Source organism: Neopsephotus bourkii, unplaced genomic scaffold (genome assembly GCF_033783945.1).
Source record: "Neopsephotus bourkii isolate Nb327-2 ecotype Australia unplaced genomic scaffold, CSIRO-AGI_Nbou_v1 NB_1792, whole genome shotgun sequence".
NCBI lineage: Eukaryota > Metazoa > Chordata > Aves > Psittaciformes > Psittacidae > Neopsephotus > Neopsephotus bourkii.
Window position 1 is genome coordinate 10,452,337 of NW_026902266.1, and position 25,664 is coordinate 10,478,000.

General features: G+C 41.8%; 1 protein-coding gene across 7 annotated transcripts in view; it reads left to right on the forward strand.

Moving 5' to 3' along the window:
- Window positions 1-25,664, forward strand: part of TUB (TUB bipartite transcription factor) — a 155,545-nt gene that overhangs the window by 66,774 nt on the left and 63,107 nt on the right. The window contains exon 1 of one of the 7 annotated variants that reach the window (XM_061380487.1): window positions 17,640-18,069. The exons of the other annotated variants lie outside the window; for them this stretch is intronic. Within the exon in view, the coding sequence (XP_061236471.1) occupies window positions 18,032-18,069 (38 nt within the window). The 5' untranslated portion in view covers window positions 17,640-18,031. Of the gene's footprint in view, window positions 1-17,639; window positions 18,070-25,664 lie in introns of those variants that run through there. 7 annotated transcript variants of the gene reach the window in all.

Genomic DNA, 25,664 nt, shown 5'->3' on the forward strand with positions numbered 1-25,664 from the left:
CATTTTCTTTTTTGCATAAGCTATTAGAATGGAGAATGTTGCTGATCTAAACAATGGTTATTCATGTGAATGACGAATCCTGTAGTTGAGAAAAAAGTAGTTAATTTATCTAGTTAATTTCACAAGAAAATGCAAAGTACTGGAAAAGGTTGCTATATTGATGGTTTGTGGTCTGATCCACTTTCAGTTGTAACGGAGAAAATGATTAATCGAAAGTGTATCGGTGATAAAAGTTAATTATTCAGTGATCAGTAAATGACTCGACAATATTAGTACTGTTGCCTGCAACAGAATTAATATGCTAATGCTGAATACATACAGCTGTAACGTGTGCTATTTCATGGTGACCTGTGCACACATGTATAATGAACACTGTCACTGAAATTAGCTGGACTTCTTCTATGGCTGCTCAATGTCAGTGCTTGCTTTTGAAGCACATGAGACACTTTTGAGATGCAGCCTGGAGTGTCAGCACTAGTGATTTCTTAAGTCTGCAGTGTTCAAGGCCAGGTTGGACAGACCTTTGGGTGATACGGTTTAACATGAGGTATCCCTGCCCAAGGCAAGGGTGTTGGAGCTAGGTGATCTTAAGGTCCTTTCCGACCCTAACTATTCTATGGTTTACAGGGAAAATACTTTTCAGCACTCCCTGTTGTAGAGACTTGACTGCTACTGCTAAACCCAGGACAAATGTGAAAACCAGAATCCTAAAGCTAGAATCCAAGAGGCAACCCTAAATAGCTTCAGTTTATGTGGGAACACTATGTTGGTTTTGTTTTCAAGCTTCCAAGCTCCTCTGGAAAAGGTAACCACTTCTGTATGATCATCCCTTCAGCCACCTGCAGGCCCAAAGTCTATAAAAGGCTGTGGCTAAGCATAGCACTGAGATGGGATGGGCAGGCAAAATATTATCGTTTACCCCCACATGCCTTCACGTAAAGGCATGGAAAATTGCAAGTCTGTCCCAAAGGCCAGTTTCACCACATGCCCTCCAAATGGCTTGTCTGACTTCATAGAGAGTGGTGGGAGAAGGTGGGAAATTCAGTGCCGAAGGGTGAGGGGATGTGCTGCAGCACACTCCAAAGCATTAAGAAATAGGTGGTTCGGTTTGGCTTTTTTTCTTCCTAAGATGGCTGGCACCTGCTTTAACAGCATCTTGCAAAAGCAGGTGCTGTGTTTCTTACTGCACCGAGAAGCGTCCATCCTTTATTTAGCAGGACTGTGGGCAGAGCTACTGTCTTGCTGAAGCACATGAAAGCTACATCCTCCCGCTTTCTGTACACCCTTCTCCTCACTGCCTGAGGGCAAAGGATAGAAAAGCTGGTTCTGGGAGTTGCCTTCTTCATTATTCTGGATTTTCCCCTCATCCCCATCTAGTGTCAGCTTGTTCACCCTCTGGGCTCAGTGAGAGGAAAATTGTTTGCCCATCAGATTACATGACTCTCACAGAAATTTCACACATCCTCAGAAGCTGGGGAAGGCTGTTCTCTCGAAGTGAACTCTAGCCCAGGACCAGCAAAGACCTGACTGTAAGTAAGTTTTGCCCCAGCCAAAAGTTCATCACTTCAAGGAATGACAAAATGTAAAATTTGATGGATTTGGAATGAAAGAGCAGTTGATTCCAGAAGTATAATACATAGCAGTGATTGAAGCAGCAAGGTTTGAGAGAAACTCTGGTTAACTTTTAGCAGTTCATCATTAATACTGCATTTGTCATATTTTATGATGATTTACGTAATATTAACAGAAATAATAGACCAAGCTCTAAGCTGATGTAAATCTTCACTGCTCATTCCAAATCAGTGAAGTTCTGCTAGTCCCTTTGGAATTTTGGAGTTTGAGGAGCAGTTTTTTTGTTACATACAATATTTTCCCTGCTTCCACAGGGTTTGCAGTATGTATTTCAAGTAACATGTTGATAACTTCATCTGAATGCAGAGCTTTCTCTGCAGATTAATAGCATGAAGTTGATCTCACAAAAGGACATGTACCTGACCTCTTATTGCTAATGCAGTTAAAAACACTAATGAGGTCTTGCTAAGGTATTAGCTCTTAGCTTTGCAGTACTCCCAGAAAAAAAATATAATTTGCTGTTTAATCTGCCACAGCAAATTCAATTCTATCCGTTCCCAAGTTACATCCTTGCATGTGAGAATGCCCAAGAATTTGTCTTTATGAGCCTGGTTCCTAATAATATCTATGCACGCTTTCGTATAATCTGAGAAACACTGAACCAATCAGCAAAATTGTATTTGATGTGACCTCTGTTTCACTTCTGTCATTACCTTTTCATCCTACTTTTTCCTGCAGTTTGTTGATCTGAGCTAGGAACGTGGAACTTGATTTTTCAAGGCGCTCTGCTTCTGAAAGGGGCAGGATATAAGGACACAGCCAGAGATCCACCTCTTGATCTCCCTGGGGGACAAGTCACTGCCTAGGCAGAGGGTCAGGGCAGCAAACTACCCTCCTGGGTCTATAGGCTGCTATGCTGGCCAGGCTATGGAAATGGAACTTCAGGGTATCATTCTGACTGGCAGTAAAAGGGGGAAAAGTTCAATAATATTCACAGACTTGGCCTGAACATGTAATGGTGTGACCTATCATCCGTTCTTTCAAATAGATCATGCAGGTCTTAAATCCAAAGCCTGTGTGTTGGCAGTCTTAGACAAAGAAATTTAAAAGCTTTGGGCTTGAAACCTGATTTAAATTTAAATCATAATTGATTTTTTTTTCTCATTTTGATTTTTATGAGCAGATGGACTATAACTAGCAGTTGCCCTTGAGGACTCTTTAAAAATGTAGTTCTGTGAACTGCTTCCCTGAAGATTGATAGCGCTGTTATTCCTTCAGCTATCTCTGAATCATCTTCTATTACTATATGTCTTTATAAAATAATTATAGGTTTTATCCAGGAACCGAGCCCGGCTCTGTATTTTTCATAAAATACTTAAGGAGGCTTGGTTAGCAAAAGATGACTTTACTCAACCCAAGCTTTCAATTGTTTAGCTTTGAACTTTTATTCTCTTATTCAACATTTTCCTACCATGTAGCAGTTATATTCCTTTGGAACTGAAATGGAAAAGATTTTGGCTGGTCTATCCATCCCTTTACACTTACTAATTTGTCTGCCAGAGTAAATCACACACAAGAATGAACTTAGGAGACTTATTAGTTCAGATGAAGCTAATCAGACTTAAACCAATAAATAAATTATGATCTTTCCCTGGAACATCTCTGCTTGCATGGAAATCAGTCCGCTCTTTCTTTTTCCCTGTGCATGTGTAATTGGGAAATACTTTGTAGGAAAAAATCAGTTTTGAATGCAAGATGAGAACAGACTGAATGAAAATATATGGTGGTTGGGTGATAGTGACATGGAACTGTCATCTGATGCCCTTCTGTGTCCTGTGTCTCTAGATACAGCTTTGTTAATGTCTTGGCCAGTGATGGGTATGTTGCAATAAGGAAGGCAGCAGGTAGAATAACTGAGACTGCCAATTGTTCAGGCAAGACAGGTCCTCACACATTAAGGCTGGCAGTTCTCTTCCTTCAGGTATCCTAAGACATTTGGGTAGAATAGATATTTTGTAAAGGAAAGGTTTTGTTCCCTCTGCACCTTCCATTTTTGCTACTATTAAGTAGCCTTTTACTCATGGCAAAGATCGGGTTAAAGTACCAGTCTTTCTTTTTGTGAAATGTGTGGAACTGGGAAGTCATACAGCTTCCATGTGCCTTTATATAATGGCACAGGAGGGGACTGTTCTTCTTTTGAGTTAGCAAAGTTCTTGATTATCAGAAGTGTTGTCAGTAAAATCGATTTTCAACTCTGTAGAAGTTATATCTCCATCTTTGTTTTCTGTATTATTTTTATGCATATAACCTGTAATTTATATGCACTGCGTGGAGGGTTGCATGCATAAGTCTTTCACCTGGAGGAATTTTCAACATGTATACCATTGAAATGAAGTATAGAAGGAATCTAAACTCCACCTTGTCTTCACTCCAATGTGATCAGTGGCTGCTGCTGGGATTTTGCAAGACTTCTTAATAGAAGTTGCCACTTCTGACTGGATGTGTTCCAGAATAACCTCTGAACTCTGGTACTGCCAGTGCTGGTAAACTACATAACAGTCAGCAGCTTGGATGTTCTTTGGGGATATGATTAAAACTACTGCATTCCCTTTGGTTTAATGAAGCAAGTTTCATTCTTCCATCTCAGAGCGCACAGTCTGTTATAAGTTGATTTAACTGACTCATTTAGGGCATAAAACTTTGGATTAGACCTCTGTGCTCTGTTTACTTAAACCTCTCTGCAGAAGATTCTTATGATGAAGCAGTGAGAGAAATTCCTCTTGCCCAGGAAGACTGGCTGGTTAAGTGATAAATGTTCCTGTGACAGGGAATAGTATGGTTAGTACCTCAAGGCCGAGTGCTCACTTCAGTGACCTGGCCTTCTTAAAACCCTGCAGATTTTAAGTTAACTAAATGATGATGGCTTACAAGTTCAGCTCAGTGTAAACTGATACTGATTTTTTTTTCCGTGTTTCCCTTTTTTTTTTTGGGGGGGGGTTGGTTTTGTTGTGTTGTTTTTTTTTTTTTTTTTTTTTTGGTAGAGATCCTCATCGCGATAATGGTATTGCTGGGGCAGACTAATACATCTGGGAGCTGTCCTGAATCACTCTCTGGTTGCCTTGCATGTTTACACTATAAACTTCACATAAGGAAAGAGACCTAAGGGTGAAGTGAGTTGTTCAAAATCAAGTAATCAGGTCCTGGACTGAGAATCTCACTCAGCTGAAATTCAGCCTCATGTGATCTTATTACCTTGTTCTTTCCTAATTTGCTGCCTCTTTTGAAGCTTTGCTTTGATGTCCTTTGTCTCTTGTTCTTCAGGGGCTACAGGTGTCCATAGCACTACCTTTGTTCATGCACATTTTCTTTTAAATAAATGGTTGATAGATTGCTTCAGGAATGCAGCTGATCACAAGACAGGAAACATAACTCAAGCATCTCTGGAAATAAATTTGTGGTGCTGTAAACCTGACATTTTTCAAGATAAATATATTTAATCGGTTCTGCTCTTGAGATTGCAATTGTGATAGAGGTGCATCTCCCCTTGTACCTGCTTAGAATTCATTTCATGCCAGTGGGGAATGAAAACTGTTTATATACAGTGACACAGATAATAAGATTGGTAGGTGTTAAAAGAGCCCAAAGTCTACATTTTATGTTTGGCCAATGTGTGCCTGTGTCATGTAAGCAAGCAGGACTACTCATACTACTTGATATTTTTTACAACTGTTATACTGAAGGAAGGAAGTAGACTTATCTCAGGGTAGGGACCATATGCACATGGGCACTCTCTATTTTAATGTCACCCCAAAGTCTCTGGTGGGTAGTGACATTTTGTTAAGCAGGATACCAACATGAAAACCTAAGGATTTGCCAGTATTCTTTTCTGATTTACAGTTAAGTCAAATGTTTCATTTTAAAGGATTTTGATTCTTCCAAATATTTGAATTAATGAACAATTTTCTTTATCCAGAGTCAGATTTAATTGCAAATAATTAAAAATTGTTTCAAGGAAAGCTGTCATTTATTGACATTAGGAGAGCATGGTATAATGCATCTTTAGGCTGGCTAGTATAATTGCGTTTTCCTCCTCTCAGAATCCCTACCCTGATCATATTAGGCTGATCATAGAATAAATGTGAATAAATACTTCCACCAATCCAAGCAGACTTCTGGAAATGTCCATTTATTGCCAATTATTTCCTCCCAGAACATAATTTGCATCTGAGCCACGGACTGTTCTACAATAGCTTATCCCAATGTAATAATACATCTAGGTGTACAAAGTGAGTAATATAGGGAAAACCAAGAACTCTTCAACTAGTATTTGATAGTTAGGGCAAACAGAGGGGAAACACACGATCTCAGAACAGCACTCTGTGAGGCTGGGAACTTTCAGAAGGCAGCACCACAATATATTTTTCTGCAGACCAACTTGTTTTTAAAATAGGATTTTAAGTCAACTCTGCCTTTCAGAAAAACATAGAGTATGTTTCCTTTCAAGCACTGCTCATTTACTCTATGGCTGGCCTGTTTCATGCAACACAATTCATTGACATCAAGCAGTAAGAAGTTGGAAGTAGAAAAAAATTATCACCCACCATCTGCTTCTGTACTGCTCCAGGTGCTGCATACCTTTGTGTATTTTATCTGTGATTCATTTCTAATTGACCAACTTACTCCAATATCCTATTACAGTATGTGGTATTTTTGGGAGCTTTTCATTGTTGTAGGATTGTTTGTTGTTTTGGGTTTTTTTCTTCCTCAGCTGGCTGATATATTGAACTTTTCTGTGAGTTTCTCTGACTGTATTTTGCATATTAACTCCAACTGTCTTCTAGACCTGAGTCTCCTGTTCTATGGATTTATTTTTTATATACTTTTCCCTTCAGTCTTGTTCTCTCCTTTTTCACATCAATTTGCCTGTTACCCCTGAGTGAACTCTTTCAGCGTTTTCTGCATCAGCTGAGGTTTTCATGTTTCTCCTTGACTTAATTTCCCTCACCGAGTCTTGGTTTTGCTTTGACATTTCTGTATAAAGGAAGGTTAACTTGGTCTGCTGGAGAGTTAAATTGGAAAACATGCTGAAAGGCACATAAGGAAATTTCTCCAGGTCTTGGAGTCAGTGTGCCTCAACACCTGTCTCATGCTATAGTAACATACAGCATCAGTTGTAAACAGGCTGTTATATTACCACTTTCCCCATGTAAGGGGAGAAAGTGTAGACAAGGATCAATAAATAGCAAACGTCAGAATGAGAAAACTGTTCAGCAGTTCCTAAGGAAGAGGCAGTGCTTTTTGCAGGGTGGATTCTCAAGGGCACTGTTATGGTTCATTCTCTGTGAGAGGGAGCAGAGTCACACATCAGGTATAGCAGCAAAAAGTCTGTGACAAATATCCAGCAGGCACAATTGCTCCATTATGGCAGATAGAGCTACAACATGTACCTATATTATATACATATAGACAATATCAGAACATACTAGCATTCTCTGGGAAAAGTGGTTTTAGAACAGACTTTCAGTAAACATAGAAAATCTGGTAATTTATTTTTTAACCTCTATTCCCATTTTGTAATGCCCTTTTCCTCCCAGCTCTTAAAGCTTATCTTCAAGTCAAATCGTGCTGACCCTCAGAGATTAACTGTGCTGTCCAGAGGCAGGTGGGGCAATATTGCAAGAGACAATAAAAATCCCTTCATGAGGATCTGAACCTTGATCTTTCCTGAAGAATCTTAAGAAGACTCTTTAAATTCAACAACAGGAGACAGAGCTGTGAAAGGAAGAAAGGTAAACCGAGGCAATGCCACATCATTCATGCAGGAATGGAATGATATGTGGTACCAGCAGCAAGGCAGTAACAGGCTCTGACATCTGGAATTGTCTTACACCCCTCACATTTTTCCTCTTCCCAGATCTTCACTAAATCCAAGCTTCCACAGAAATATTTATATATTTTAAGTGAATACACCATACCTTTTACCACTTCAGGTTATCTCCCTGGTTTTACTTTCTTCATAGCATGTACTGTATCTGCACTGAATGAATGTTGTGTTATGCCAGTCTCCTTTTCATTTAGTTGTAAGTAATATATTTGGCGTGAATCTGAAATTATCCCTGCTCTCAGTTTGTCTTTATAACTTGCTGCTCCTGAGGGAGGTTGAAGGACATGGTTACAGTTGTATTACCAATGTTATGATCCAGAATTGAATAGCTGTGTTTGTGAGGGAACTAGGACCGTGAACCCAGCTGACCATGCAACTGGAAGGATAGAGGGGGAAAATGCGGTATCAATGCAAGGAAGGTGCAGCAGAATTTGGCTTAGACGAATATGAATCTGTCATTGATAAGGAGGTGTGAAGAAATCTCAAGGAGTCAAAATAGTTGCATGTTAAAGAGAACATCCAGATGTATCTACTGATAGTAATTTAGCAGAAAGTAAATGTCTGAAAAGCGTCTGAGAGGCCAAAAAGAGAAGACTGATTTATGCAAAGCAAAGTGAAGAGAAAGAAGATATATTTCATACAGTCATCTCGCTCTATGAAAATCCACAAAGGCTCAGAGAACTTTGTGTAGTTTTTATACAATATTTACTATAGAGATGTAAACTATTTGATTGATTTTCCTGTTTTTTAATTCTCATCCCAAAATGACATAATAAATATTACTTTACCTTATCCTATGCAAGAAAAATCTCTTTGAAGAATTTAATTTTTTAAGTGGAAGCCTTATTTTAATGCATCCTTTGTGTTTTCTTTACAGTGTTCTTTGAAGGTATGAGTACATGCTTTGCTTAGTAATTAATTGGTGCTTAAATACTTATCATTTTATGTCTAGAAGGGAAATTTTAAGAGCTTGTTTTCTTGCCCGGCTGCCAGGAAATATATTTTGCAAACAATAGGTCCTCCAACATTTTTACAGAAAAGTAACAAACAGAACTGCTGTGATTTGTGCTTGCTGGTGAGAGGACTTTGTTCAAAGACTGATGGAGTTAATGAGGAAAATATGCTCGTGGTCTGCCAGACGCAGCAGATGCAATTCTGGCAAAAGAACTGTTAACAGCATTGGGCTCTCCCCCTCTGAATGGAAACTGCTGTGCTGAGGACCGCAGGACGGCAGGGTCTGGCCTGATGCAAGTGCCTTTCCCGTTGATGTGGTGGAATCTGGCTTGCTCTCGTGCCAGACCCTCCAGGTGTTGCCTGTCAGAGGGGCTGGCAAACGTGCAGTCAGACAAGACCATCTGGGGCGCCTGGGGGCCTCTGCCAGTGAGTGTCCTGCCGAGAGGGATGTGAGGTGTGGCTGGGAAGGTGTGCTGGAGGTGAGCGCTGGGCTGCACAATGAGCCCACAGAAACCCCCGGGCAGTAGGCAGGGAGCGCCCAGCTGCCACACGAGGACTCTTCACTGGTCAAAAATAAACTGCCCTGGCATTCTCCAGTAGAAGCTGGGAGCTGCCCAGCAACTACCTTAAACTCTGACAACCAAATCACTGAGAACCTGGTAGGTAGTGAACTTAAACATTTAAAAAGGATATTCTAAAGCATGACAACAGAAAATCTCTTTAGGCTTGAGAAGGTTATTGAACACAGCATCTTATGTTTAGCTTATGCTGAACTATCTGGCCACAGCTTCAGTCATCTATTGGGGTAAAGTGAAAAAAATAGTGTGGTGAAATCAGTAACATTAACAGCTTTTGCAAACAGAAATTCACAGCCAGGTGTTTAAGTTAACGTAGTGTATCTGTGCATTTGAAATTATTACCAGTTGCATTAGATTGTAATTCAGGGAAACACTGAGTAAGCAGTGCACTATCATCCTGTCCTTGTACTGGCAAAATACAGAGGACTCGGAAAGCGCTTGGCTCATGATACCCAGAATATAATTGGTATGCACTGTTGATGGATGTTTCAGTGAAGATCAACTGATCAATTCCAAGTGTATCCAGAGATTTCCCATATATCTGTAGGCACACTAAGTAATCTAGCTCTTGCCTCAGTTTATCATCTCTAATGTGACTGCGGCATTTTATTGCATTACAAACCTGATGTAAAGCAGTCGTATTACGAATAGTGTCATATATTGGCCAGAAGTGCAGAGGGTTTACAGTAAGTCAAGGTAGTAAGTTGCATAAATTCTGAAAAAAAAAAATCAGGTGTTTCTATTTCAAACTCAAATATATTTAACCCATTCTATTGGAAAGAGAGCAAAAAACCAGTAATTCAAATACCTAGTCCTGCTCATTTTGGAAAGTTCTACTAGCTAGACCACTTTAAAGCAACCAAATGAAAATAATAACATCATACTATTTAATCCTAAATGTCATCTCAAGTCTTTGTAGATGTTTTCTAGTTATAAAAATGCTAAGCTATTCTAAAGCTAGTTTCCTATTTTTCTAGGTGCTTTGACTCCAGAAAAAAACCCATTTCAATCTTTTTTTTCCGTGTACACTGAACTCAACCTCATTTTAGTTTAACTGGAACTCTGTGCTGAAGTGTGATGGAATGTTAAATCTTCCAACACCTGTGGCTTAAAAAAAAATAAATAATAAAAAACCAAACAAAAAACCCCCAACAAACTGACTTATTTGAGTAATGATGTTTGATAGAAGAAGAAATCTAGAGGGTATAAAATGAGAAGGTCATTATGCTGTTCCAAGTGAACACCTATGGCAAAACATTTCTGATTCTACTTGCAAGTTCTGCTGGGAGTATTTCAATTTTCTGGTTCATTGTCAGGTGAAGCTAAAAGCTTTTAAGGACAGATAAGTCATGTTTGAGTTCTAAGCATCCATGAGTTGGCAACATCTCTGATATTAGAGGGGATTTTGTTTGGTTTATTGTTTAATTCTGCAGTAGCTAAGCATGAACATTTAAAACTATATTCTCAGCTGGAGCAGACAGGTTTAGATTTATAATTTCAATGGCTTTTTTTTTTTCTTGTTTGTTTTTATCCATTTACATTATCTGGAAGAATTGTCTATGTGTGCTCTTACAGAAGTTATGTAGGATGTACTTAGCTTCAGATTAATTATGAGGTTTTGCAGTGTTAAGTACAGTTGCCTATTCAACATGCTGCAAAGGAAAGACTCTTTAATATGAAGAAACAGTTTAGGGTTTATCCTTTCAGCAGGTTGAGACATGCTACTGTTTGCTAACAGCTTATGAGAATTTCAGCTTGGCCCTTCCCTTTGAGCTGGAAGAGCTTGCTTTTATCCTGAAAGGACACCTCACAGTGCTCTGGACTTGCCATGAGAACAAAGGGAAATGCAGTGTGTTGCACTCTTGCTGGCTGAGGGCAAAATTATGCATCTTAGCTCAGAGGAATAAAATGAGTAACAGGTACAAATTGAAATACAGGAAATATCATTTAGACATAAGACAATACCTTTTGACGGTGAGGCTTGTCAAACCCTGGCTTGCAGCCCAGAAAGCCAACTGTACGCTGGGCAGCACCAAAAAAGAGTGTGACCAGCAGGTCAAGGGAGGTGATTCTTCCCCTCTATTCTGCTCTCATAAGACCCCACCTGGAGTACTGAATCCATCTCTGGGGCTCTCAACACAAGACAAATTTGGGCCTGCTTTAGTAGGTCCAGAGGAGGGTCAAGAAGATGATCAGAGGGCTGGAGCACCTCTGCTATGAAGACAGGCTGAGAGAGCTGGTCTTGTTCAGCCTGGAGATGAGAAGGCTGGATGATAAGGGGAATCCTTGTAACTGTCTTGCAGTACTTAAAGGGGACCTACAAGAAATATGGAGAAGGACTTTTGGCAAGGGTATTTAGGGATAAGACAAGGGGCTTGGCTTTAAACTGACAAGAGAGTAGACTAAGGTTATGTATTAGGAAAAAAAATTCTTCCCTGTGAGGGTGGTGAGGCACTGCACAGGGTGCCCAGAGAAGCTGTGGCTGCCCCATCCCTGGCAGTGTTCAAGGCCAGGTTGGATGGGGCTTTGAGCAACCTAGTCTAGGGGAAGGTGTCCCTGCCCATGGGAGGGGCTTGGAACTGCATAAGCTTTAAGGTTCCTTCCAACCCAAACCATTCTGTGATTCTATGACTCTATGAAACAGCAGTCTGGGCTGCCCAGAGAAATTCCAGAGTCTTCCTTCTTGGAGATAATAAAAACTTGCCTGAGGAGCTCTGAGAAGCCTGCTGTAGTTGGTGTGGCTCCAGGCAGAGGGGTTGCAGACATGCATTCCATTGCCATCCCTCCTCTGATTCTTAAAAAAAATAAAAATAAATAAAGAGTCAGAACTGAAAACTAGTCTTGAGTTTTAGAAGGGAAAACCAAGCAAAATGCGACTTCTGATTTTCATGGGCAGTAAATGGCATTTGCTTTACTAGGAGTTTAGACTTCTCTTATAGGAGGGAAACATGTACTTCGAGCAGGGGAGTCTTTCTGAAAATATGTCTTTTTTTTTTATTTGGGATTCTAACTGCCTTGAGTGACATGTAAATAGTGTGAATGGTTTAGAAAAGTTCAAAAAGCACCCATGCAAAAGATGGGGGCAAAATTCCTGTGTAAAATTTGGTTTAGTAATAACCATCAAAGGGAAAGAAACCTTTAAAAGCAAAAGCTATGTGAAATAGCATGCTAAAATGGGATAGAATTATCCAATTTCATATTTAAGTACTATCACAGGAAAATTCATTCTTCATGAACAATCATTTTAGGTACCAGCATGTAGAAAAAAAATGTTAAAGGGCAATAAAAAAGGGAGTCTGAAGGGAATGTATAGCAGAATCCACTTCTAGGGGACCCACTGGATTTAGATGATTGATCAATGGGTCAGGAATTCCAAAGATGACAAGAGCTCTAATTATGATTATACCAGTTTCCTACTCAAGTTTCTGTGACTTTATGCACAGCAGTCACGTAGGTTAGTCTGTCTCTATGCGACACCTTGTTGCCACCTTAGTAATGCAGTTTATTAACTTATAACGGAGAGCCAGAACATTGGATATATTCAGTGCAAGATTTTGAGAGATGCTAAGTGTTGTTACAGCATCTGCTATCCCATTGTACTAAAAACTTACTTAGCAGGTGTTGAAAGCAGGTGGCAAACACCAGGACAGTGGTGTACAAGGTTTGGTTTCTAGTGCTGGCAAAGTCAGCTTAACAACTTTCAATCCTCAAAAGGTAACATTTTCTTATACTTACTTGTTTTACAGGAATATGGACATGTAGGTGTCAGCTTGATATTATTTGTTCATAACATGATATCAGACAGGATCTCACTGGAGCTAGGCAAGTTCAAACTGAAGTGACTAAATTGAAAAATCACTCTGGGTGGCAAGGGAGCTCTATCCTGTTACTGCAGAATAGATTTTATTTCAGCGTGTTTCCCATCAGTATTTATGCTCCACAGCCTCACAATAAAGAAACAGAAATGTACTTATTGGAATGAAAACAGATGAAATACAACAACGGAAAGAAAGCTTTCATGGAGAGATGGAGAGGATCTAACATGTAAAGGCTACAATAAATGTTTCATATACCAATTTGTCTCCTCCCCAGAGTTTCATCTCCAAATTTTTCACCTTTGCCACTAAACTTTCTTGTTACAGTTGAAATTGGCATATCAAAATTAATATCTTTTTTTCTTACTGGGAAACAAGATTTAACCTGGGCTTCTTTCTGTTGAAGGCACAAGGACAGTGGACTTGGCATAAATCTCATCCAAAGTCCACGACAATGAGTAGAATTATCTCTATCATATCTCTGGTATTACTGAAGTGTTTATGGAGAAAATTACAATTCAAGGCTTTGATTTGATTTGGCTTTTTGTAAGCATTTTCTTCATTTTGGTGTGTGAAAGTTTTAAGGCTCTTATTGTCATCCCTGGAGTTTATTCTGAATTTGTTTCAACGCATTCCAGGACTCACTGCTTGGGAAGGAGTCCACTGAACTTGCTGAATTTCAGCTCATTATACAAAACCTCAGCATTTGCATCTGGTCCTGGTTAGATGCAGTCTGATTTTCAAACAAACAAACAAAATATCCTAGATATGCTCACAACTGATCTGAGCTTTATACAGAAAAAGGTTCATGAACTTTGTCAGGAACTCTAGGTTTGTAATGAATGCAGATAAGTTTTATTTGGCATGGTCTTACTTCAAGTATGATAGCTTGATTTTAGATATATTGGAATGGAAAAATCTAAACTCAACCACTTCTGTAGTTATGCCAGCACAAACACATCCCTGTTCCTTGTTATTTGGAGCTTAAAATTAGAAATGTCCAAGCCAATAAAGGAAAACCCAGAATCCTTACATGTTTCTGCCAAATCCGTCCTGATTGTGCTATTGTAAGATGAAAAATGTGGAATAGAAGTGTTTTCTTCACTGTGTTTGAGCTGATTCAGAGACTGTCAGCTTTTGCCCTTTTAAATGACCTAAAAAGTAGAGATCAAGTTAGTCTCTTGGATGTCTTATTGAAGGGATTAGGACCTGTGAGTTAGGATGTGTTATACCACAGCATAAAACCAGCATGGCTCCGCAAATCAGAAAATCTATGACATGCATTACTGTACTTCTCCTTTTTCTAAAATCAGCCTTTTTTTCAGGTCAGCTAAGAAGGCAAATGAGACAGGAATTTAATTGAATACATATCCTGAGCCTACTATAGCAGCTGTGAGGTGTAGGAAACCTTCTAAACCACGCAACATGCACACTTTTCCACAGGTAGCACACAAGGTTTGAACAATGCTATGCTCAGTGCAGAAGCAACAGTGGCTCTAGAAAGGGGAGCAATAGGAATTTAGATAGATAAAAACCTCTCTATAAAAGATACTCTGTGCACTTTTTCAATTCAGTATATACACTTACTACTTGATTATTTTTTTCTTTCATGGGCTAAATTACAAGGAATTAATTACCACAACATGGGAAAATTAGACTTTTAAAAGTTATTAATCTGTACACTTAGGAAAGAGCTAACATCAGTTTCTTATTTTACTGCTTGCTTAGGTTCTCCCAACTCCCTTTCAACAGAGTCCTTCTGCTTTTATGTCTTGCTCTCTACTCAGATTGCCAGGAGGCTTTCTGTTGCAAAGGCAGGTGTTTTCAACTGTTAGATATAGTTGTGTTGTATTATTCATCATCTCAATCAAAAAATGAATTAGTAGGACACTTCCTTTACACAGAGGACAAAATAAGAATAATTGGAAAGGTAGCACACTGTACGTAGAGGAAGATGGTACTCGGTGAGACATATTTGGCAGTGGAAGAGCTAGGTTTGCATCTGTGCTGCTGCTTTCCTTCTGTTTCATGTATCCATAGCTGAACCTTTAAAGAACTGTTTTCCTAAGAGGCTACCTTGCCCATCAAGCTGGTATCTGAAACTGATTAAGTACGGCTTTTGAAAAGTACAATTCTCTTTACAGATAGCACTTAAAAATCATCATGGTGTGAAAGGGTTATTTGTTACATCCTGATTTTTTTTTCCCTGTTTTTGTTGTAGAAGTGCTTGGGGAAACTGACTCCTGCAAAACCCAGGACTTCCCTGAGCTGTTGAAAATTATCAGAAATGTCAGTGAGCAGATCTGTACCTCACAGTCAATCTTGAGGTTTGTCATACAGCAAAATGAAGACCTTGGTCACCCACCCAGCAAAGATTTTCTTGAAATTCTTGCCCTGTCATTCAGAGTTAGCTCTGTGTGCCATGTAGACAAAGCAGTGACATCCATAGGAGACTGGTGAGTTGGGATCTTGCTCTGAGTTAGAGACGTGCAGTAGCCCTGCTCTTATCACTGCCAGCTTCAGAGGGCTGAGATTCACCTTTCTGCTCAGCGCACTGGCTTCCAAACTGGGGGCAGAGCACTGCCAGTGAGAAAGAACTAAAGCTGGGGAGTGAAGCAGTATAAAAGCAAGCCACCCAAGATGATAAATGGATAAGAGAGAATCAGGGTAGGGGAAAATGAGGAACATGGTTGGAAGCATAAATAAACCTTATCAGAGAATTGGTTTTCCCTTCTCCCCATGCAATTTTCCTGATCTTTCTTCTCCTTCGTGTCAGCTCTTCCTGATTTACATGGTGCTCTGCACAATCCCATCTTCCGATACACCCTGACAGCCTCCCATTTTGAACATCTAGTAAACCCCATACCCTTTGCATTTGTTAACACAAACATGGTCTTGGGCTGTTTAAATGACAGTGAAGCATTTCCATATTTCATATCCTTTAAAGGGTCAGAGGGATCTTTTTTATGTGTTCACATTAGTTCATCTATCAGAATTTACACTTACGGCTCTTTGAAAATAGATATTCTAATCATTACCTTTGAGAGCTTTTGACTCCCAATGACAGAAAACTCTTCTAGTTTTCATCCTTCTTCTTTTGTACAGAAGCCTCAGTAAAAGGGCATGTTTACAAAGCACTCATCTTAGTGGCGGGAGATGGGATCTCTCCTGCAGCTGCCTCCTCACGCTACTACCACTGCCAGGAGGTGGTGAAGCCTGTTGGTTGTGCTTGACTGGAATGGAGGTCTGTGAAGTCCAGTGCCTGGTGCTGGTCAGAAAACCAGCAAACTATCCACATAGATGTGAGGGAACTTTTCCTTAAAAGTAGATCTCATTCTGACTTTTGGAAAACATTTAAATTCTGGTTTCTGGCTTTAAAACAAAATAGCCTGTCAGACGTTTACAACAGTGAAGAAACTGGTAACATTCCTGTTATCTGTTAAGCATGCCATTTTCTGTTGATTCTTGCTGGCTTCCTGTCCCTAGCCGTGTTCTTTGGTAGCAAACTCTACCACATGTTCATGTTGCGTGAAAAACTAGCTCCTTCAATTGTTTTTTAATCTGTAAAATCGTAATAGTCTCCTTGGGTTTTTATGCTATAAAACAAAAAACAAAAGTTCTTTTTCTACTGTTCTGCTCCACTATTTCTAAACACTTTCCTCTAAACTCCCTACTTTCTTAGGTGAACTTTTTTTTTTCACTCTTCTCCACTCAGACATTCACCTTCCCACAGCCTTAATCAATCATCTTTCCCTCTAATTCTGCAATACGTTGCAATGGGATAATCTGAGCCTTACCCTTCTTCCACACAAATTCACCCCATGAAGACTAATGTTGCAAATCGGTGATGGCTTCGCAGGACAGAGATTCATGTCTTTGTCACTTGGGTGTCCCTTTCCATCTTAGCTTCTCTGTTTTAGCCTCTTCAGGGCACAAAAGGTGGCCACAATTAAGTCTTTGGTGGTTTATCCCACAACGCCTGTGTGAAAAGGTGACTTCAGCTAAGTTTCTCCACACAGTACAAATGTTACCTGCAACAAAACTTCTGAGTTTTGCCATTATTCAGAGATTTCATCCATCTTCATCTTTCACTAATTCCTTCTTTCTTCAGATAGTTTTTTCAACAAAGTCAGGAATTGTTTCTGTAAGCATATAGTCTGACACAGACTTAGGGGACGAGGAGGATTTACAATAGTTTAAATGGACTTTATTTCTGCTCTGGCTGGAGGGCTGGAGCAGAGCTGGTCTAACAGCCTGTAGGACACTTGTATACAGGCGCGGGTCACACGGAGCCGTGACCGTGCTGTGTGCAGCCAGCCTCAGCCTCCCACCATGGTTTACCCCAAGAACGCTGCCGGTGCTCACAGCCGTGCTCACCCAGCCGAGGTGGGCGGCAGACACCCATATCCCGGCGGCTCTGCATCAACTGCGAGGCGCCTCTCCGGCATCAGCGAACAGAAATCACCGCTTTTCCCCGAAGGGCCGCGTTAAGCTTTTACAAGCAGCCCCCGGGCCGTGGCTCCTCAGCCATTTTGGGTCGAGCTGCTGAAACTGACAGACTCAGCCGGTAGGGCTGCCGGAGAACCGCCTGGGCGCAGGATGCGCTCTCCTCGCACCTTTTCCGCCCCAGCCGGCTGCCAGGGCCGCACGCCCTTTACCAAGCGGCGCCCGTCCGCTCCCCTCGCGGGGGGATGCCCCGCACATGCCCAGTGGCGGGCGGGCACCGACCGTGAATCAGTGGCGGCGCGGCTGACGGGCAGGGGCGGGCTCGGCGCGGGGGCCGGCTCAGCTCTGCTCGGCCCGGCTCGTCTCGCCCAGGGATGCCTCAGCGCGGCGGCGGCGGCGGCAGCAGCGGGGGGGCGGGCGGGTAGCGGCAGCGGGGACGAGAGCCGCTGCCCTCCCTTTCCCTGCCCGCCGCTGTCCCTTCCTCCGCCCACCTCCCGCCCCCCCTTCCCCGCTCCTGCGCCCGACCCAGCCGCCGTTCCGGGCAGGGAGGAAGGGCTTGGAGCCACCTCCCGCTGCCCCCGGCAGCCCCCCTCCCCATGCAGCCCGGCCCGCAGCTGGGAGCCCTCCCCGGGGGGATGTTTCTGCGGCCGCTGCCGGGATAACCGGCGCGCCGTCCGCCCCCACCCCGGACGGAGGATGCTGCCCGCGCTGTGGCGGGTTCCGACTCGGGCAGCAGCGGCCGCGTCCCCCTCCTCGGCTCCGGGCAGCGTCGCCGCGGAGAGATGACTTCAAGGCACCAGGCGGACTGGATCCCTTACAGGTAGGGGGGACCCCCGCCGGGCTGTGAGCGCGGCCAGAGGGACCGGAGCTGCTCCTGGGTTGGAGTCGCTGCCCCCCGGCGGCTTCGGGGGATGGCCGCCGGAACCCAGCCCAGAGCAGATTTGGCTGCGGCGGCGGAGCAGAGGGTCCGGACCGTGCCCGGGGCGCTGAGGAGAGGCGGTGAGGAGCGGGTCGCGGGCAAGCCCCGTGCCTGCCGGCTGCTGTCGGAGGGGGCCCGGTGTTGGTTCCCAACTTCGGGCGGTTCCGCTCCGCGAAGTTAAAGCGCTAGTTTCTGGGGAGAGCTGTCAGGCCCGCGGAGAGAGGGAGAGCTCGCCTCCGCGCTTCCGCCAGTAGTGACCCTCTCTCTCTGGTGGGCCAGGCGGCAGCAGGCGGGGCGCTTCATCGTCGGTGGCGGCCGTCGACTCTCGGCTGCGGAGACCCCGGCCCCGCCGTGCGCTGCCGGAAGAGCTCCCGCTGCGCGTTCTGCTGGGCGCCACCGAGAGCGGAGCTGCGCAGGGCGAGCCGGGCAACGAGCGGGCGCTGCTCCCGCTTCCTCGCCGAGCGCTCGGGTCCGTTGGTGCCGCCATGGCGAGGAGCGGGATCGCCATGGCAGCGCCTGGCTGCTGGCTGCCATTGGCTCCGCCGTTGCCATAAGCTACGGGAGCCGCCGCGCGGCGGCTGCTGCTGCCCGGGAGCCCCGTGCGTCAGCGGCGGCGGGGAGCGGGAGCCGACCCCGGGACGTGCGGCGGTACTGGCTGTCTCCCGGCCAGGCGGTGCTGGAGCGGCTCCTGCGCGCCCTTCCGTGCCTACCCCAGCGCCCGGCTCTGGAGCGGGAGCGTTTGCTGCTGGAAGATGAGAACAGCTCGTTTCTGGGTCGCCGGTGCGAGGGGAAAGCGAGCCAAAGCAGGTCTAGCTCCGGGCGGGCTGGGCTGGGCTGGGCTCCGAAGCAGGAATAAACCCATTTCTGCATTTGCTTTTCGGAGTGGCATTGGGGTTGTGAGGCTTCTTAGTCTTCATGAAAGTATCTTTTCCGAACTGAATCACTGCAGAAAGAAATCACGGGTGTTTAAAAAGGTGTTTTGGATAAGCAGCAAGCGTGTTTGTTTCATTTGGCTGGTTGTAAATAAGACAAGGTAGATAAAGTAACGTAAACATTTTTCTTCTTTTATTTTGTAAACAGTCATGAAATAATAAATATTTCCAGAGTGTGCTTTAAAACAAAGACAGATGTTTAAACAGCTCAGTTGTAGTTTGCCCTGTTCTAAATGACAATATTTATAGCGACCATATGCCACAATAAGTGCAACGTAAACACAAAGAAATCACTCCTTAATACACAGAAAAAACCCCGACCTGATAGACGCACAAGTGGAAGTCTGCTGCTTCAATCTGTGTGCATGATTGATAGTTCTAATCAATAGAAGAATCTGAAAGAAAGAAATTGATTGCAATGAGCCTGGGAATATTGTGGCTCTGTCCAACAGCTCCTTCAGACCATGTGCTTTGTAAGATGTAATGAATTGGCAATAAGGTTTCAAAAATGAGTAGTGGATTTATTCTGATGCAATTTTGAAGCCTTGTAATAATGGCAAAAATACCACAGGAACAGCTGTTTGTGTCTCTTCCCAGCAGCAGAGGAACTGTTTCTCTGTTCTCCCGCTGTATGTGAGGCTCTTCAGAGGCCAGTGCCAAAAGTTTGCTGAGCAGTTTTGTAGCCGTGGCCTTGAAGCAGGAAATAAAACATCTCTTCAGTTCCTGCTTAGTGCAGTTCAGATAAGCAAGGGGAGGCAAAACAGTAGATTTTCAGAGAAATACAGATCTGACAGTGCTTGTATCTTTTCTAATATGTTATTATTGAATTTTAACAGTATCGAATTGCTGAGGACTGCCCTAGACCAAAAGGCAAACAAACTGCACTTCTGCTCTGAAAGTCTTTGTCTAGGCTTCTAAAATAGAGTTCTCTCAAGAATTTGGCTTATTTTTAATTCTTCAGAGCTACTTCCTGAGTTAGCAGTATAGCATTGCAAATCTCATTGAACTTGCTTGTTTAAAGCATCCTCCAGGATCTCCTGAGCGTGCTTACCCAGAAAGCAATAGTTTCTGAGTGCACATGTGGCTGAGATTCCACATGAAAACACTGCATAATCAAATTAGGTCAGAGAACCGTTTTGTACGAGTGAAACACTGTGAGAGGGAGAGGCCTGATGTGCACCCCTTGGGATAGTTCATCTGCTCTTCCACCTTCTTTATGGCCTGGGTGGCATGTGACAGGTAGCAATTTCACTGCTGCTAGTGTGGTGGACAGGGCACGGGCTCATGGGCATGCTGAAGTCTGTAAAGATGTATGTGACATATACTGAGCCTCACTGATGTACAGTATGGTAGAAAATACTGCGAGCCCTTCTCTGAGCTTGGCAAAGCTGTTTCAACTTTGGCATGGACTTTAAAAGGGTAGCAGGACTCAAACCTGTATTGTTCCTCCTGGCAATTGGTTGTACATGCGGCTGTATACCTGAATTAATTCAAGCAGAAAAGTGTGGTATTTTTTCTTCAGTAGAATGTCATATTTTTATTTACAAGTGAAAGGAACCAGAGGGAATCAGTTCTGTGTGTGTTGTGAACAACTCATTAAGCAATCCATCTGCATATCCAAAGCTCACAAAATCATAGAATCATAGAATAGTTAGGGTTGGAAAGGACCTTAAGATCATCTAGTTCCAACCCCCCTGCCATGGGCAGGGACACCTCACACTAAACCATGCCACTCAAGGCTCTCTCCAACCTAGATTATACTTACACTTTTAAGATGCTGAGAATGTTTTGGGTGAATTAGCAAAAACCAGAAGGCAATTCTTACAGTGTCAGTGCTAGCTTTTTATACTGAGATAGACAAAATAGTCATACTATTTGTGAGTTTGCTATTTTGGCATTTTGCTCTTAATGTCTTCTCTTATACATTCTGCTTTTGAAACATTAGTAGTCATAGGGTGAGGGGATTTGAGTTCACTAATGTTGTTCACTATGAGTTCACTAATTGTATGAAATACAATCAAAAGATTTTTAGAAATAAATGTATGGCATTTATTTTTATGAAACTGCATAGATAGAACGTCAAATATATGATTAAGCACTTATACAAGCCTACACACCAAATAAAATGAGCTAGGAATTATTCTTAAAACTTAATCCATTTTTAACAATATTTCTGTCCTTTATTACTAAGAATCAGAATAGTTTAGACTCAAGTAAAAAGTCAGTTGCAGTTCATGTAGCTGCGCCCAGCCCTTAAGGTGGTTCTTGATGGCACTTAAAATAAGGTGTAGCTTCTTGAGGAATTAAATTCTCAAGCACAGTACTGTTTTCCTTTGGTGTCCTTCAGCAGTTTCCAGTAGAAAAGAGCAGAAATATCTTGGAATCATTACAGTTTTACAGGAGTTTGTTGTGTTTTTGTTCCAAAGCACGCTTTGTTTTCCTATCCTTTTCCTGAACTCATTTTAATATGTAGAATTTCTGAAATAAACATACTCATTTTTATCAGTCACAGTAAGGTCCCAGTCCCCATTATTATTTATTATTATGATTTCTTATATTTTCACTTGTTTCTTTAACAATAGATCTTAATACTATAACTTAAAAAGCATTTACAAAACAATCTCCCCTGTTTAGTGAGAAATATATGAAGACTGTCAGCTGAAAAGCACAGTCCACAGAGAAATGAATTTGCTGCAAGTCCCCAGAGTTCTTTGTAAAGCTTCTGGAATGCTACTGAGTCTTGGTTTGTGCGGGAAAAACCTGCCGTAGCTCAAGAGGACCCCATGAACGGTGCCACAGGGAGTCAGGCACTTTGTGCAAAGGGCTCTGTATAAAGCAGATTGCACAGCATGCATTTTGCAGTGGCATAATATATCTTGATATGTACATGATGATGGTAATAATATGCCTTATTTGGTGACATTTTTTATTATGCTCAATTTTTGTAGCTTTCATGAACTTGCTCTGAAGTTTTAAGGCTGTGCTTAGGTACTGCAACTATAAAGAATCACTAGCTATTTACTTGCAAAGTGAAGGATTACAGTTGCATGAAAATTGTGGAGTGCATCGGTGTTGTGAATTCATGAATCATAGCAGTTAGAGCAGTTAAGATTTCAGAAAGTGTGATGCGTAAAGCAGTTGTGAAACAGGACCAGCCTTGAAGACCAAGGGTGTCCCACACTCACTTCTATGCATTTATTTGAGTTATTGGGGTATTATCTATCTTTATGCCTCAACATTTTAAAGGTAACAGTGATAGTAGAGTGCTCAGCCTGCTGCAAGGTGCAGTTTGTGACTGAGTGCATCGCAGTGCAGACAGGCTCGCTGTCAGCTGCCTGCTGTGGGGATTGGCATGGATAATTTATGAGAGCTGCTTTTTCTGAGGAAAAGGGTACAGAGAGCATGCGTCTCCTCTAAATTAGGCTGTCTTGTCTCAGGTTATTATGATGTATAAAATTAGCTTAGTCATGTGCTTTTAAAACATTTAAGTTAGAGCTTTCCCTTAATAGGGGTCTCCGCTTATACAGGGCGCTACTGCTGTAGTGCATAGAGACTCCAGCTGAGATCAAAGTCCTGTTTTGCCCAGCATTATTGTTAGGGAGCTGTACAAGCACATTATCAGAGGCAATTGCTACCCTGAAGCTGATAGCCTAAGTCACCCAGGCAGAAAAGAAAAGACGAGGAAAATAACGTATCACTTCAGTTTTACCAGCGAGGGAAATAGAGACCTGTGGAAGTTGAAGGGAACTGGCTTAAATGGAAATGGGACAAGGCTCAAGGGAGATCAGCCTCAGTGCTGGGAGTAAAACCTAGTTGTCCTGTGCTTTGCAGTGTGCCAAGGGTGGATTTAAGTAAGGGGGTGAAGGGTCTTTGCCACTTCTTGTAGGGTGCACTGTGTGCCTTACAACAGATAAATGGCTGCCCTAACTGCCCTAGGGTATTGTTGCCCCCGACCACTTTTGCAGTATCAACATCCAGATCGAGACTAAAAGTTATTTATTTCATAATAGGCCAGTGGGTTTGTGATAGCGACAGTCATTTTCATGTTTCTGGCATGACAATAATTTACAAGCCATCTGTGCCAGATTTGGACCACAGCTGGAAAGTGGATATGAAATGTTATGTTGTCTTGCAGTTCTCAGAGTTGGACAGTTTTGACTCTTATGCCTGAGGGTTTTTGGGCGCTTACGTAAAGCGCCATCCATTTGAACATGCAAGCAACAGCATTTCTGGAAGGTGGTACTTTTTGTTAGCAACTAAAAATTGCCATAGTAGAGAGCTGGATTCTTTTCACACTTCCTCCTTGTTCCTCATTCCCTCACACTAATGACTTATTTTCTAATTCATGCTTTTCTGCTCTTTCTCTTTATGAACAGATTTCTTTTTGCTGTTTGTCCCTACATCTTGTTCTCCGTGCCTTTTTTTTTTGTTGTTCTCTTTCCTACATAATTCATTCTCACGAAAACAGAATTCTAGTTCAGCAGCTATATGGTGCCTGCAGAAGATACCTTCTCTGTAAATGTTTGCTATTTAATTTGTATTTTAGTGTTTGTAACTTTTGAATAAATCCAGCTTCTTATTGTATCACTAAAATAGTTTTGCCATTTTTTTGACTTTTATTTTTGAGATTATTGAGGTTTTTATGCACAGATTATTAAAAGATTAAGTATGGATGTTAAAATGAATGTTTATTTTCTATCTCATTGCTGGAGTTTTTGTTGCTGTTGTATATGAAGGCCAGTAACTGGAATTAGGAGATCCCCTTCTTGGTCATAGTCTGTGTAATGCAAATGTGGATGGCGGGGAACAGAAGGACTGTTCTCTCACAGTTCTACAATCTCTTTTATAATGTCTTTTATAATCTCTTTTAACGTTACGTAGTGGCAGGACAATACCTACAAGTTCTGAAGACTCTCAGTTGAGAACGAGAGCCTCTCTGGGCTCTGTTACCGTTTGTATAATGCTAATAGTATGCAGGTGTACAGCAACAGAGTCTTCAGGCTGAAGAATTTTCAGTTTAGAAGATAAATACAAAAGAAAGGTACAAGCGAAAAAGATTGGGATGATTGTTGGCATACTTTTTGCTTTCATTTTTGTTAACAGACATGATCATCAGCATCTTTTGACTATCCCGTTCTTATGAAAATTGGAGTTAAAGGAATAGTGCTTAAATAGATAAGGAAATGTTCTCCCAGAGAAGGGTTTATTGAGTGTGCAAAGGTAACTGTGGGAGGTGGAAAGATTGGAGTAATTATTTTGCTACACATGATAGAGAAAATGAAACTTTTTTTTTTTTCTGATGTAGTTGTTTTACACCAGGTTGTTTTATCTAATACTTGATGGTAATGTAGCTTTTTTGTTTTATACCTGTTCAGTAACTGTGGGCATACTGTGGGTCATCTATGGAGTAATTTCTGTTTAGGTCTACATTATGTAGCCTTGTGACTTTAGGAAGGTCTTTAAATACTTGGTTTGCTTTGTAACTAAATTATTTGCTAGATGTATTTATATTTTCTTCCTTTACATTAACAAGAACCTAAAATACATCTTTGCTTTCCCTTTCAGTGATTATAGAAAGAGTGTCCCTACTTTTGGATTGCTAGTAAGTTGTGAGGTTATGTATTTATCGATTATTTACTCTTAAAGGGAAAAATTGACCTAATTTAAACCGCTTCCTTTGGGGAAGTGCAGCAGTGCCTTATACAGCAAATGATAGTAACTGCTTCTGCTGATACAAGAACTTTGCAGATCTTGGATGCTGATTCTGTGCAGTCAGACTACCACCCTTGTAGTAGTGAGACTACTTCCCTGGAAGTAGGGATACTGTAGCATCTAACACTGTCCTCTGCAACACGGATGTGTGGTTTCTTGCAGGAAGCAGTCACAAAGAGGTGCCACAAAAGACTTTCTAATGACTTGAAAGGGAATTGGATTGGTTCCACGACCTTCTCTGACCTCATGTTTTACCTGAGCAAATAATGGCAAGCAGTCTGTAATACATTAATATGAATGTGCAAATGCACTTTGATTGTGGGTGACATACTTATCTGGCTCTCTGACAATACAAGTGCCCAAGTTATTCTTTCATGGAGTTTTAGCTTGAGTTCTTAGGTATTTACCAAAATTAAGTCTTGAATTGCAGATTTCAGTGGAAACTTCAAGGCTCCTGTTGAGATGCGTGCTAAGACAAGTTTGTGAGTATCATAATTCATAATTAATGTAACTCATTTGACACAGGTAATGAAACCACAGCATGAAGTTTTTAATGGTAATTTTAATTGTAATCACAGTTATAACTACATGCAGGTGAGAAATTAAAAGATGAAGAAATTCCTTGATTAACTTCAAGTAATGACTAAGTTTGAAACTGTATCTGCAAGTGGAATACAGATACATCAGTATTTCATCCATGTTTGGGGAAGGGATCAAAACAGGTCTCAGTTTGAAAGCAAAGTAAAAAAAGCTAAGGATGGATATTTCCATTAATGGCACCTGTGTTGCAACAAGAAGCATAAAGAAAATTGATCTGTGTTTTTTCCAGAGCATGTTATTGCTGACCAATGC